The following is a 15,771-nucleotide window of genomic DNA, read 5'->3' as shown; positions in this document are numbered from 1 at the left end:
TTACAAAACTTGAAGTGCTTTCATGCCAAGTTCTATGAAAACCTCTAGGTGAACTTGAATTTGCAATCTGTCACACTTGCTTTATACCTGTCTCTCTTAGAATACGGTGCACAAGATCTGGAAATCTGTGGCTGCTTATACATAGGTCATTTCAGGACAACTGTCCAAAAGAACTAGAATGGTATACAGCAATGTAGGTTATTAAAATGCTTGTGAGGCAGGGAGTAACTGCATAATCCATGAGCATCTTGCTGAAGAACATCTTTAATAGACTACCATAATATGCTGAACCATGAGAGAGCGGTGGGAGCATTTTATGGGCTCAGTGATATTTTTCAGTTTACAAAGATGGTCTTTTCTGTTCTCTCAGGTGAATGCTTAAGGTGTATGTTCTGGAACAATCTTGGCTGCATCCACTTTGCAATGGGAAAGCACAATTTAGGAATTTTTTACTTTAAAAAAGCCTTGCAAGAAAACGATAATGCGTGTGCACAGCTAGGAACGGGCAGCTCAGATCCAGGTAGGACTTTTAAGAGATGAAAATAGATGGTGGAAGAGGGGTGGGTGAATCAAGGAAATGGAGGATAGAAGCTTTCAGTAATTATCAGCAAAATTCCTATTTCATCTTTTTGCAGAGGATAAGATAAGGAGGGTAAGAATTTTGATTGTAACTTTATTTCAGAGTATAGTTGCTGTTGCCAGAAATAGATGATGATAAAATATGTTCTTTTTTTACTGTTTCCTTTGATATGCCATGGGGCTGGGGCAGTTACTCCTCTCTCGTAGTCCTTGGCCATCAGTCAGGGAGATATGACAAAATAAAGTTTCTGTGACCTATTATGCATCATTAAAGATGTTATTTATAGTCCTGCTGACAGTAGATAGAATCATCAGGACTTGAAGGATGTGTGGGTTTTTTTTTTTTATTTTGTTTTGTTTTTAACTTGGAACATATAGAAAACGTGGAGTGCAATACTGTTAAATTAACATTTGGAAGATGGTGTATTTCTCAAACGTTCTTACTGAACAATTTCCAGAGTTGTATGAGAAATGTTCTTCTATTGTTTAGTTTTATGTATAGTTTTATCTGTCTACTTTTGTTGTAAGTATACAAAAGACAAGAAAATAAACATTATAATAAGTTTTCTTGCTTTGGTTAATAATACTTTTTTTTCTCTTCCAAGTAAATGATTTCATGATGAAGTGATAATTTTTTCCTTTCTTGTTTTATTTAAAATCTAGTTACTATCACACAGTTTATTGGTTTTCCAGTTCCTCCACTGGCCCTGTACCTAAGTGCAGTCTTAGGTACCAGTGTGAAGACAGAAAATGTTTTATGCTTGTTAACAGCAAAGTGGTTTTCTTCTGGAATTTATATGAGTAATAAAGATGTGTATTCTCACAAATATGGGATTCAATGTTATTATATAACATTTGGCTTGAGTGACAAGGAGCTTAAGTGGTTAGCATTTAATGTACTTCAACCTTTATTAAGACTACAATTAATTTGTCTTTGATATCAGCTTTGATGCGGAAGGAATTTATTTACAGAGGGAGGCTAGTGAATTTCTGTGATGAAAGGGGTTTTTTGGTAGTTTTTGGGTGTTTTTCACGGCTTCTCTCCTTGTCCCAGAGTTATGTTTTCTGCTCTCCTGAGCTGCACATCCAATATGATGTAATCCTTTTCTGCAGGTAAAAAATTTTCAGGGAGACCCATGTGTACACTACTGACTAACAAACGGTATGAGTTGCTCTACAATTGTGGAATTCAGCTCTTGCATATTGGGAGGCCCTTAGCTGCCTTTGAATGCCTGATTGAGGCAGTCCAGGTTTATCACTCAAACCCTCGTCTTTGGCTGAGAATAGCAGAATGCTGCATTGCTGCCAATAAAGGGGTAAGTAGATTTGCAAATTCCTTATTTTGATTGTAGTTATGAAATAAATACATGTGATCACAGAAAGGAAGAAATAATATCTTGAGTTGAACTATGCATTTTAAAGGCCTAATGTTGCAACACCTCTGTGTAAGTCCAGATTAATTATTTTTCTGTATACGTGTGTTTGCGTGTTTAATCTGAAGCTGCAACAGGTGGAGGAAAACTGCCATAGAAACAGTGTCTTGATACCCAGTGTTTAATTGACTTTTCTAAGATCAGAACAATTAGAGTAGGCTATTCAAAAGATTGGCGTGAGATGAAACAAAAGCATGTAAGTGGCTGTTAGAGCTGCTCTTCTACAAAGTTACAAGTTTTTTTTCTGGAGAGACTGGTTAAGCATCATTTTGTTTTGGCAATTTACTGTCACACCCCTTTGGCATTCCAACTCATAATCTGAATGGGTAATCCTGAATTTGTTTGAAGATGTTAGATTTCTCCAAGTCATCTGATGGTTTACCTTAATTTGTCTTGAAACAATTTTAGAAATAAACATAAAGATATTATTTGGAAAGAAACTTGTATTATTCTCTAATGAGGCATCACTTTATAACAGGAAACAGTATGTTCTTTCTGTAGTGAATGCTCTCTACTTAAAATGTAGGTGTGGACATTAATAGTTTGAATTACTATTTATGGATATTTTGGGATGCCTCAGCTTTCCACACGCATTTCACATTGGTTGAAAAATCTTGGGGTTTATCTATATTTATATATACGTAAAACCCATATAAAATAATACATGGTATATATTGAAAACAAACAACAACAACAAAACAACCTCACAAATAATTTGGTCACCTCGCAAGTAATTCTGTCTTTTTTTGTGTAAATGGAAGAATTAAACTTGCTTAGGATCTTTTCTCTGTGCTCCCTGTACTTCCAAGGATTTCTGTTCCTGGTTAGCAGATTGGAGTGAGGTGAGATTGGAGTCAGTGACCATTTGTAGTGTCTAAGGAAGGAAAATTTTTTGGCTGTTCTTGAAGGTTTTATATTCACTTTGAGGTTTGATGCAAAGAAACAAATCTGATAACTTTTGTTGCTGATACTTTGAGGTGGAAGGGTTGTTTTAATTATTTTCTTTGGAAAATTTTTGGCAGAAACATCTTGGATTTTTATGTTTAGACTCTAGGAATTGCTTTACCACATTTGAAATGATGAGGTTCTATCTTAAATTTTAGTTGGAGTAGTAGGAGAAAACATATATCTATCCAGTAGAGATCCTTTGTCTCTACTTTCAGGCTAGATACTATGGTGTAAAAGATATGACTGAAAGTATGTTGCTACTGTTTTAGCAGACAGTAAGGTTAGGGTTTTTTATGTTTTAATGAATATGGTTATTGGATCAGACTGGTGAATAATCTTGTTTAAAAACAAAATATAGCGCTGTGTCCTAGAACTATTGGAAGATGCAAAGACTCTTGTAGAGGACTACTAAAAGTATTTGGTTAAAGAGAAGCTTCCTTCCTGGGGTGGTATTAATTAATTACAGTTTTCTTGATGTACAAGTAATATAAACTCCTCCTTTTTTTTTTTTAATTCTGTCTACTGTAAATACATTATCCAAATTCAGACATGGCCTCATTTTGTAGGTCTAAACTGGATGGAGATAATAAGATGTGCTCTGATTTCCACTGAAATCTTTGCATGTGATCTTCCTTCTCTTCATGCAGCCAAAACTCATCTGAAGATTCGTTATTTCCTCACTCAATTGCCACTAGAGGTTGAGAGGGATGAGACTGTAATGTGGCTAGCCTAAAAGTGGCATAGGCTGAGGAAGCCGAGATCAGCCTTCTCCATCCTGAAGCTGTCACAATCACAGCCACCGACCGGGGAACTGAGTCCCTGACTGCTGAGACTTGTTCCTCTGCTGGCAGTTTGTGGAAACCTGCTGACAGCAGATGTATTGCATGTCCTCTGGGGCATTTTGGTTTCAACCTGTTGATCCATGTCTGTTTAGGATAAGCCCGTATGTTAATTCAGAGGGGTGGGGACAGGATCCTTTGTTCTTTTGAACAGAAGGTTGCGCCAAAATAGTACATCTGTGAAATTAAGAGATGCCATACTTGATTCCCTGTTTTAACTGTAACTCACCCTTCTTGTGTGTGGGTGGGATGATGTAATCTATAATTACATGATCCCATGTAGCTATCTCCACAGTATGTCCATTTCACTTGGTGCACAGGATGGGTGGGATTAATTGAACAAATGGCTATATTCACTCTATTATTTTTCTCTCTGATCCTGAATTCTCTGTTTTCCTCTTAGAGTGGCCTCCGTGCCTGTTTTTTACTGCACACTATCTGAATCCTTCCAAATATAAAATCCATAAATTTTCCCTTGGGAATTTCAATGGTGCTCATTATTTTGGTGTCTATTTCAGAAAATTTAAGAAATATATTCACAGCTTTATAGCTTTATAGATGAGGTTTGCTTATATCACTATTTCACAGGCACAGCATTGAAGTTTCAAGAGTGTTGGGTCAAAAACGCACTGACTTTGTGTATGTGCTAGCTGTTGTCAGACAGTTCTGAGTTTTATAAAGCACAGTGAGTGCAGGAAGAATAGCTTTCTGATTTCTGCAGTTTTCTGTGTGTCTTCTACTGGTTACAAATCACACAGATAAAGAAGGCACAGCTGATCATCTCTAATGGAAAGCTGGGTATGGGAGACTGGATTAGCATAGGTTTTGTGGCAAAAAACAAAGCTAGGATTCTGTTTACAAGGACAGTGTTTAGCAGTCTGGAAAAAGGAAAGACAGACCCTCATGGAGCACTTCATTTACTACAGGCTAGCCAAAGCAGTAGATCATGCCAGGCTCCTGAAGCCTAGCTTTATTCCTCGTACAGCTGTGATGTTCTCTCATATACCAGGGAGCTTGAATTTGGGTCACAAAACCAGCTTGCTGTTTCCTGAATTTGGAATCTTAGAGAAAAAAATTAACTTTGGATGCTGTTAATATTAAAGACAAAGGGGAATTGTCTTTAAATTATAAGATAGATTTGCAACATGACAAGTAAGGCACTAAAATCAATAGTGTGTTTAATTTGAACTTGTAACTCAATTTGCAGTAATATTTCATGATATCTAAGTATGAATTCATATTTATTCTCTGAACAGCATACAGAAAAGTAATTTTACTGAAGCGAACTTTCACCCACTTTAGTATTTTAGTTTATAAAATATAGATGGAAGATTATTCTGCCTTTTTTTAACACCTTTTCTGAAATATGTGCTTCATATCCAAACTCGTATGTATTTTTTTTATATGATGGTAAATGCCATTATAATGTCAATATTCTTTTTCAGAATAGATTCTGATAAATTTTCTGAAAAGTGATAGCTATTTAAAACACAGATTTAGGATAAGTTTTTCCTTACAACTGTGACTTTTCATCACTAACCTTACTTAACAAAACAAACAAACCCTAGTAAATGTGGTGTAGAGATAATTCTTGGGACTTACAATTAGGATGCTTTAAGTTCATTTGACCCCCAGAATATCTACATAATCAAAAATCTGTTAAACAAGTTAATTTAATGTGACTTTGCATATGTTGCAGTTCAGCTTCATGCTTCCCATGGAACAGTTTGAGAGCAGCTTTTTCAGAGAGCATTTTGAATGCTGTATAAGCAGGGGAGAAGATGGCAAGTGTTACAGTGCTAGTTCTGAATATTATTTGTCTGACCGTATGATTTCTTTTTAGATATCCTAGGAGTTTTTTTAATACAACTTGGTTCATTGTTCTTTTGCTTTCAAAACAGAGGAGAAACTAGGTCAGTAGGCTATCAGACAAGCTGTCAGAACTAATCTGTGGTTACACTGTGTGCAGTAAAATCCCTGTGCAACACAAAGACAATAGAAGGTGCCTGATCATTCATGGTACTTAAGATTTAAAACTGTACCCATATAAACTATTAATTCTTACACTTTAGCGAGGTTCAAAGTCTTCTTCCAGCTTTCACTTATTTTGTCAAGCTCTCATTCAACAGCCTTGATACCTTGATATTTTAGTCCTTTTTTTTTCCTTCCTTTTAGACATCAGAACAAGAGACTAAAGGCCTTCCCAGCAAAAAGGGAATTGTGCAATCTATAGTAGGTCAAGGCTACCACCGTAAGATAGTCCTAGCATCCCAGTCAATACAGAATGTTGTTTATAAGTAAGTATGTTTTCCATGGGCTATTTATTTTGTTATCAAAGCTTTTAAGGATATGTATCTGTTTATCAGGAGTTTTTAAAACTGTCATGGAATAACTGTTCATTTTTGAATTATTAATGTAGTGAAGAGAGAGGCATGCTGAAATGCTTGATGAGTCCTGCTTAAACATCATTTGGATGCCTCTTCTATGATGGCCAGCAGAGGGCTTAACTGTGTATTAATTGTAACTAAGAAGGGCATTAAAGCTTAAAATTGATTGATCTGAAATTTATGTTTCCAGTTAGGTAAGGCTGTCCTCGTTTTCTCACTTAAATATATTTTTTCAGTAATCTGCGTTAGAAAATTGTGGGAAGAATCTAGTTGCTCTGTCATAAAACTCGAGGAAGTGAAGTCAAGAAAAACAAGAGAACTTCCTGTAATTCTGTGGTTGGATCTGCTCACTCTATTTGGGCATCATGGTGTACTTCCCATATATAAGAATAGCAAGATAGATATGTCTTCATAAATTAAATGTGTTATATTAAAACAGGATTTAACTTTTTTAGGATAAAGTTTTCTCTGCATTCAGATCTTTCTGGAGCTTTGCTTTTATTTTTTAATTTAGTAGGGTTGCTACTCACTGGCTAACTTCTGTGTCTCTTTCTTTTAAGTGATGGGCAGTCCTCAGCAATACCTGTAGCCAGTATGGAATTTGCAGCGATTTGTCTAAGAAATGCCTTGCTGCTACTGCCAGAAGATCAGCAGGAGCCAAAGCAGGAAAATGGATCTAAAACTAGTAATCAGCTGGGGGGAAATACAGAAAACAGTGAAAGCAGTGAAGCATGCAGGTAAACAAAATTGCATACAAACCTTTCTTTTTGTCCACAGTAACTCTGGGCTGACAGTCTGTGTCTGTTTGGCCAGCAGAAAAAAATAACGTATTTGTAAATTCTCTTAGTAGTGTTGGGATATCCAAGGAAATTGTTTGGCTGCTCGTTGTTTTAATTGCTGGTATGCTAATTTAAGAACAAAATACTGAGTTGATTCCTACCATTCCTAACAGCTTTAATGAATTAGATACTGAAGTTCTTTTTTCACTGGCCATCTTTTTTTCTGTGCTGTGTTTTCCCACACCCTCCTGCTGTGCATATTGGTATTTCTCTAATTGTGAGTGAAGTTTCACATGTTACAGTGATTTTGTGTGTGTGTGTGTGCACGTGCACCATGTACTTGATTCAATATATAAATGTCTAGCGACTCAGTTGTAAACAATTCCCCATGGTAAGAGTTGACATTCATCAGCCTTAGTATGCTTTGTTGTGTTTGTTTCAGACTAGAAATGGGAAACTAGATTTAGAAGATAAGTAGGAAAGCAGCATGGAGCTATTGCTTAATAAATTGCATTTTACAAAAAAGAGTTTAAGAAAAATATCTCTTTTTTTTTTTTTTTTCTTCTCTAAGCTTCAGAAAAAGTAGCTCGTAGACAATGTATGTCAAATGTTAAATAGCAGGAAGGTGTTTTAATATTTTGTGTTGGTCCTGATAACATTCCAAACTTCCTTTTGAAGAGTAACTTTGTTGACCATAGCCTGCACCTTTATTAATGACCATTTTGAGAAGGGAAGAGTGACAAGAACTAATCTGGAAAAAGTGGCTATATCAGAACTTGAACTACTTAGAGAGTAATGAAAAACCACAATGTTTTTGTCAGACCCAAGTACAGGTAAATTTTAAGAAGATAAGATCCATTTGTCACATGGCAGGATTTACTGCATGTATGCTGTGTTGCACAGGCACAAGGTGCATCCTCATATATTCTGAGGTTGCCTGGGGATAGACTAGGGCTGGCGGTTGGTGGCTGTTACTGCTACAGCAATATTTGAAAGCTGTTCAGTGTAACTGTTTTTTTCCCAATGACAATCTTTTCTGTCAAGTGACCAAATGAATTCTAAAAATCTGGGGTGTGGGGTCATGGTGTGTGGGGTGGGTTTTTTTGTTGTTTTTTTTTTTTTTCCTTACCAAGGTTGGAGGTTATGAACTAACTTCTCCTGGTGAGCTGTATGCAGCCCATTGAGATGAAGGTTCTCTGGCTTAAATGAGACTTCAATTTTAAGCTTACGGGGCCCATGGAGGGGCAGTGATAAAAACAAACTGGTGGCCCTTACTCAGACAAGACCACCTTTTTTGTTTTGTTGGGGGGGGGGGGGGGTAGGTGGGGTGTTGGTTTGTTCTTGTAGGAGTGAGGAAGGGAAAAACCAGATGCTTCTTCAGCTTAAAAAACAATTTTACAAAAGACTGCCTCTTATCTCCCAGTGGTCATTGTCAATTTCAAAATATCCAGCAGCAAAGCAGGCTGTTCTTGAATTTGTGTGTCACATTCTGAAAGGTTCTCTAAGGATTTGTTCCTTCTGAGAAGGGACCCTCTGTGAGAGAACAGTAAAACATATAAGACATTTGAAGAAAATCACACTAATTGAACAGGATGGTTTTGAAGCAAATCCCACTAATTGAGCAAGCTGATTCTAAGGCAGATTCTTCTCTTATTCACAAGAAAACAGTGAATATTTTCAGTGGTTAAGGGTATTTTTTTAATCTAATTTTTAACAAAGGCATGAAGTATATACAATACAACAGTTTTGAGTACTGGTTTCCTTGGAATCTGTTGCTATATGTTTTGAAGGGCTAAGTTGGAGTTATCTTACCTGTTTGTAATAAACAGATGTGAAACTATCAATTAAAAAGTTCTTGTTAAGTGGGCAGACTCATTTTCAATTCAGATTTTTTTTTTTTTTAAATCTGTTTCTAAACCTTAGTGTCTCTCTTTGCCAAGGTGCAGCTGTTAGTGTTCAGTTCTCATTGCAGAAGGAGGTGCTTTCAGCTTATTGGAAAGCAAAGTTGCATACCTTTTAAACAGAGTGAGCCAAGTGTAATTTTAAGAAAGTGGAATTTTATTTAGGGGGTAAAAAAAAAAAAAAGACATTTTGAAATAATAATAAAAATTAAGGGCAGCTAGAAGTCTAAAGGAAGCTGTAGCACTTTGTGGGTTATCTTCTAGAATACTTACGTAATTAGATTTTAGGATGTCTAGGGAGAGAATTAGTTTACTGCTTTTCTTACAGGCTAAAAGAACAGAGGCTACAAATGCAGCGTGTTCTGTGTCTTTCCAGTTTAAAGTTCTTGTCCTACGCTGAACTTCAAAAATAGCTCAAGGCTGTGGAGAATGGTGGGGGTTGTTTGGACTGTCAGTCAAATCCTTCCCAGCAAATGTCCCCCTTCTTCCTTCTCAAATAGAACAGTTAGGATAAGAGCATGTGCCTCAATTTCTGCATAGCTTCATTTCCCTGTTCTTTAGGCTATAGAATTTTTGCTGGTGTTTTAAATGGAGTGAATAAATATAAATGCCTATTACACTGAGAATTTTTTAATTATTTACAGTCACTCCTTATAACTAATCTGTTTTCATTCTAGCAATAAAAGTCACGAAGGGGATAAATTCATTGCAGCTCCACCATCTTCGCCTTTGAAGAAACAGGAATTAGAAAATTTAAGGCAAGTAAATAATATAAAATATTTACCACTATGATTCTGGAGTCATTCCTAGCTTTTTTTTTTAGACATTTGCAACATTGAATTGTAGCTGTTAATCTAAGGATGCCTTTTTTTCCAATGCGTGTGCTTCCTTTCTTCTGGGCTTTGAATCTGAACAAATAGAAACCATGCAGACTTCAGTTCAGAAGGCAGATCAGTCTGTCTGATCCCACTGTTATAGGCTTGGCATTATATATTGGGCAAAACTAAAAAAAAGCAAGTCCCATAAACACCAAAGCTAAAACTGACAATGGCTGTTGTGATTGGTGGAAGGAGTGGAAATTATTGTATGGTACCTTTTCCCTTTAAGGCATTGATAAGGCTAGTTTGGAATTCAGCCCACACAACATTATATGCTTATTGGATGGAAAAAAAAAAAGGAAGTGGTAAAAGCAGCTATGCTGCTTTCAAATGAGAACAGTGCTCCTTTCAGGAGTAAATCTTTCGTTTGCATAAAATAGAAATAAAAATTGCCTCTGTCCAGGCATTTGACTTCCTCACCATGGAAGAACATAGGTAAAATTTGACTGTAGATTTTTTTCATGTTCTCAAAGATCCTTAAACTATTTGTTCAGCAGTGTGAGTGCTTTCCAAACAGAGTAACTTCCATGTGTCTAAGTATGTTATCTAGAATCTCTTTACTTTTCCCCAACAAGATTATAATTTGCTGGCAATGTTAATTATTTCAGGTGGCTGCTAGTCTGTTGAAAATCACTCTTACTATAAAGCTTGCACCTGTTTAGAAAAAAGAAATCTGTTCTAAGTTTCCATTATGGACAAAGCATGCAGTAATTTCCCACTTAAACTCTTGGGTAAACACTGTTCCAGTCTAACCGCAGGTAACCTGTGTTTTATAATGACCAGCTTAACCTTAACTTTGATTCACTATGTGTAGCAAATCTACTTGTATTCATTTAAAAGCAATATAGCAGGAATCTGTGAGGAGACATTGCTGAGACCTTGATTATTTATTCTGAAGTGGTACAAGAGTATGCCACTTGAAATTGAAAGTGCTGGATTAAAAACAGTGATGTGGGTTCATTGTGGTTTGGGGTTTTTTGGTTGGGTTTTTTTGTTTGTTTTTTCCTGACTGTTGAAAATGTGGTTGCCACATGTCAAAATTACGTGGTGTCACATTGTGATATTTCTTTTTTTTAATACATAGTCTTTTCTTTCACAATCAGCTGTTGTCAGGTTTCATCAGTAGAAGACAACATGTCAGGGAAAACTTACAAGTTTAGCAAGAATTACACTGCTTCTTGTAAAGAACATCATATAAGGAAAGGAAAAGCATTGATTTATTTTTTTTGCAATACTTGCTTTGGTGGTTAAATCCAGAGGACTAGACATCCCTAGAGAGTGATTCTGTTAAAACTCTAAGTTTCTGCAGATAGCTGTGAAAACCAAAATACGTTACACAAATGTTAGTATATTCCCTCAGTCCTGCTCACTAAGGAGCTAAGTGAGAAAATTAAAATTCTTGTCTAGTCAGGGAAAATGAAGAAAAAAAATATTCTGAATGTTGGCAAGCATTATCCTGAGGAATAGGTGTCTATTCAGTTCAGTTTTTCCCTGTAAAGTCACTGGATTGAAAAATCACTATTGCTTCTAGAACTGAAATGCTTTTTTTGCATGACTTTGTACAGTTGCACATCCTAATAAGAGTTTAAAATGACTGACTGACTTTATCCCTAAATAGTTCTTAAAAATTAAAAATACCATCTAGAGAAGGCTTATGTGTCATATATATTGTTTCGTAGTTGTGCACAAATTAGTTGAGCAGACTTCTCATCATAAGCAGTAATTCAACTGCAATGTTTTAAAAGCAAGAGGCAGAAGCCTGAGGACACCAAACACTGCTAAGGATTTATGCATAGGAAGTAGAAACTCCAGATTTTTCTTCTGAGTTTCTTCTAAACAATTCTGCTCCTTGCTGCTTCTCATCCTCCAAGAAGCCAATTCCCCTGTTCTGCTCTCAGCCTGTGGTATGTTTCAGCAGGCCAGAAGAACCCAACACTGTTAGGATACATCAGGAGTAAAGTTCTGGTAGACCACAGTGCTACATTTGGAAAATTTTGTGGATTTTATTGTAGAAGTTGAGATGGATAGCAACAGACCTTGTTGTAGCCTTTTTCTCTCTAGATTGAACAACTTTGTGTGAGAGTGTTAATTTTTCCCCTTCAAAGCAGCTAAAGGATCACCTGCTTTGTCCTGAACAGATTTGAACTGCAAGTCCTTGCTATAAGGCATGTGATCCAATTTTACCCTTTTTTTCCTTTCTTTTTGACTTTTCTGTTGGCCATCTCCAGTCCATCATTATGCCTTATTTATTGTACTTGTGTATTTTTGAAGTGTGCATACCCTAGCATTGTATGTGGTATTCCAGGAGCATCACTGACATTGCTAATAATTTCACAGGTAAGACTGTAAGGACCACCATTGCCCACCAATATACCTTGTCTATTCTCCACACCTACCCAGTTTTGTCTCATTTATCCACTTAAAGGTTGCACTGGTCTGTTTGCCCCCCCGTCACAATACTGGAAGCTTACAATGATTATCACCCATAGCTGTTTCACTCTCTTCTTCCTCACTTTCAGCCACTGTGTGGTTCTCCCCCATTTCCCCTTTGCTGGTGCTGAATTTCCCCATTGAGTAAGCACCATCTGCATTCTGTATTTCTTAATATTTTGGATTGGTTTGCCTACGTTGAAATGTAAAAAGTAGATAGTTTATATCCACTGTTGTGCTTAGCTAGCTATTTGAAATTACTTCAGGTTATTGTTGTTCTCTAAATGGTTTAGAAGTGCTATTTTTGGTGCCTTCATAGTAAGTTTTGAAGAACTGGATTTGCTCTGGCTCGCCCTTTGCCTGAGAAATAAGCCAAGTCAGATGTGGAGTTTGGGTTCTGTAAACTTGCAGTCAGTGTGGGCTGACAAATCTTGTTGCCTAGACCTACCCAAGAGGCTGTTTGACATAATGTGGCAGTTTAAAAAAACATTTTTCTTTTTCCTAGTGCAAAGGCAGGGGTTTTTTTAGGGCATGCAGAGGCTCAGTGATGCTGGAAGTCTGCCGTGCTCAAAGGCAACCTGTGGAGTTTTGTCAGAATCCTGACTGGGGTGAAAAACTAGTTTGTCTTTTGCCTTGTGGTGCAATTCTTCTGCTCCGGTTAGCTGTCAGGTCTCCTGAGTGTTTGGTTTAGCCGGCTCAACAATGGATCCAAGTGTGCAAGAACAGTACTGCAGGGAAGAAAACCTGAATATTTTCCTGTTCTTTAGATAGCTGTTGCTAAAAAATCTTGCCAGCTCTTACATAGCTTAAATAGTGACGAGTCCTTAGAGCAGAGGAGTAGGTTTCAGTTTTGCTGGACTTACCTATTGTGATTGGAGTGCGTCTTGTATTTGAATTTACACTTTCAGAAATAAAAATAGGCTTTAAAAAAGCTGAGGGAAATAGAAGACGCCTTGCTGTGAAGGGCAGTAGCAACCACCTCTGCATGCCTTGACTTGTGTCTAAGGGTATTTAGCTGGTGATGCTTAGTACCTCTGCTTGTTTAAAAGCTGTGCTTCCTTGAGGCAGAGATGAAAAGAGGCTAGTTAGAAGCAGGCTGTTATTACAGAGATTGCCCCCCCCCCCCCCCCGCCATTTTCTCCCCCTCCCCAGTCGCAACCTTTCAGAAATATTTTAGGTTTGGGACTTGAGCTGGTGAAGCTTTCCTCTCCCTCTCTCAAGCTTTTGTATGTGTTCAGATTTGATGTGACATCTGGGCACGGTGGAGAGGAAGTGGGGGGTAGGGAGAAACACTGGAGAAGTTTCTTATCCAGCTTGTGCATAATTAAGGAGCATGCCTCCTGGGAAAGGGGAATAAAGGCACCCCAGGTCCTGCCACGAATTACATGACTTACTGCTGGACCGAAAGTGGGCTTGACAGTTGCCAGAAGGTTGATGCGGTAATAGCCCACCTACTGGCTGCAGAGTCGAAGGCTCTTATCCCATTGCTCCCAACGTGAGACCCCACTAAGAGGATCCACTCTTCCACCCTGGAGAAGGACAGAGTCCGTGCTCACAGCAAGGCGTCATGGGCAGAGGCTTGTGCCCAGAGGACAAGGCAGCTTGCACTGAATGATGTCTTACGAAGTGGAAAATATCCCCAAGTGCTGTGTTTAGGGAAGGGGGGGGACTTATTACAAAGTGTGAAGCTTGGCCTAATGATGGCATCCTGATGTGGGGTTATTGTTTGAAGATGGAAAATGCGAGTAGTTCAGATTTCGTTACAGGAACTGTCAGAGATCTTGTGGTTTTGGAAAGATAAGAAAGTCTGTGACAGCAACAAAATCCCACAGATTCAATCAGTCTTGCCAGCGGGTTTCAGCTCTCAGTTGAAGACAAAACTGGAAATGCCAAATTCTCCAGTGTTTATTGTCTCCCTGTGTGCAAACACTGTACAATACAAGAGTGAAATATGGTACAACTTAATTGATTGCTACTATGTGTCTGTAGATTGTACATTATAGAAATCTACAAATCTGCTACCCTTTGCTGCAGCAGAAAGGGATGGCAGGCAAGTACAAATGAGAGTCCAAGGCAAAATGACTAAAAAGAGGGTGCAAAAGTGAAACTGTCCATAAGAAAAATGACATGTGATGAGATCCATCTTTTTTTTTATCTGTTATTTATGGTCAAAATTGCAAAATCTTTCTGAGCATACCATGATGGTCCTTGGTTTATACTGGTAGAACACAATGTATATGTCTCCTAATTCAGAGAATGCAATTGAGGCCACAGATAACGGAACACTAGCTCCTTTACTTCATAGTTTCACACAAAGACATATATTGAAAGTTTATGATTTATTTCTTCAGTACTTAACAAGAAAGAAACTTAACAGCTACATTTGGAATCACAGAATTCTTCATTTAACATATTGGCTTTCCCCCCCCCCTTTTTTTTTTTTCTTTTCCCCCTCCAGGTGCTCAATACTTGCGTGTAGTGCTTACGTGGCTCTGGCTTTGGGTGATAACCTTATGGCATTGAATCATGCAGATAAACTTCTTCAGCAACCAAAGCTGTCAGGGTCTCTTAAGTAAGTCTGATGTGGTCGTTTCTTCTTTCTCAGCCCTGCTTTTTGCTGGAGAGTTCTGAGTTGAAGCTTCCAATGTCTGTAGCTGCTTTCCTATTCTGTATCTGATGCAAAGAATTGCTTGGCCCGCTCCTGTTCTTGTTGAAGCCCTGACTAAATGTTCATTGACACGCAGGAACGTGAGTCCCCTCCTTTGTGTACGAATTCCATGTAATTCCGAATCTATCGCTGCTTTTGTTGCAATTTGTTAGTCTCCAGCTATGGGTCCCATGCAGTGGCAGGACCGTCAGATTTCTGTCCTGATTCACTGTGTGGCGGCATGTGCTCCTGTTGGCACAGCACAAGGGGCAGGAATGAGCAGCTGGGGGTAGACAACATCAGCCCAAACCAGCATGCTGCTGAAAGTCACTTATGAAACTACAGCCTTGGAGGGGAAGGTTTGCTCAGTCAGCAGGGTACCAGATCTTGGGTGTGCAAGACTGTCACTTCACCTGCTACTGTTGCTTATATAGGTTCCATTCTTTAGTTTCTCTTTTTCAGTTCTCATCTGGCACTGTATTTTTTTGGAGTGATATTCAAAGCTCATTCTGTTTCTACCCACCAGTTCTCATACATTTCTGCAAATTCAAAAAAAGGCAGCTTTAGCTCTATCCTTCTGACCTTATTTGTGCATTTAATTCCTGTGTCATACACAGATAAAATATAGCAGAGGTTTTTATGGTAGTGATATTTTTCAAAACTGGTAGTGTACTTGCGGAAAGCAAGGTAACTTGTGCTTATTTTTATATGCTAGCAGCATACTCTAAAATGGTCCATGCCAATTAAATTCTTTGGCTCCCATGCTTCAGAGTACTGCAGAAGCTCATCTTTTTGCACAGTCATTGTATAAGCAAGATTTTAGAGTTTGCAAGGTAACACATAATTTTGTGAAGGCAGTGTTACCATTATGTAATGCAAGAAATGCTAGATGACAGTTTTTTGGAAAGACAGAGAGCCATGTATCTTGGTTCCAGGAAACGAGGCTTTTA

General features: G+C 37.9%; 1 protein-coding gene across 1 annotated transcript in view; it reads left to right on the top strand.

Annotated features, from left to right (window-relative positions):
- CNOT10 (CCR4-NOT transcription complex subunit 10) overlaps positions 1–15,771 on the top strand; it is a 35,760-nt gene that overhangs the window by 14,911 nt on the left and 5,078 nt on the right. Inside the window, exons 9-14 of the mRNA XM_069770662.1 lie at positions 371–520; positions 1,693–1,895; positions 5,975–6,096; positions 6,747–6,923; positions 9,544–9,624; positions 14,633–14,746. Of these exons, the coding sequence (XP_069626763.1) occupies positions 371–520; positions 1,693–1,895; positions 5,975–6,096; positions 6,747–6,923; positions 9,544–9,624; positions 14,633–14,746 (847 nt within the window). The remainder of the gene's footprint in view (positions 1–370; positions 521–1,692; positions 1,896–5,974; positions 6,097–6,746; positions 6,924–9,543; positions 9,625–14,632; positions 14,747–15,771) is intronic.

This window comes from Haliaeetus albicilla, chromosome 2, assembly GCF_947461875.1.
Source record: "Haliaeetus albicilla chromosome 2, bHalAlb1.1, whole genome shotgun sequence".
Lineage (NCBI taxonomy): Eukaryota > Metazoa > Chordata > Aves > Accipitriformes > Accipitridae > Haliaeetus > Haliaeetus albicilla.
The sequence above is the reverse complement of the archived record's forward strand: the minus strand, read 5'-3'. Positions and strand labels throughout refer to the sequence as shown.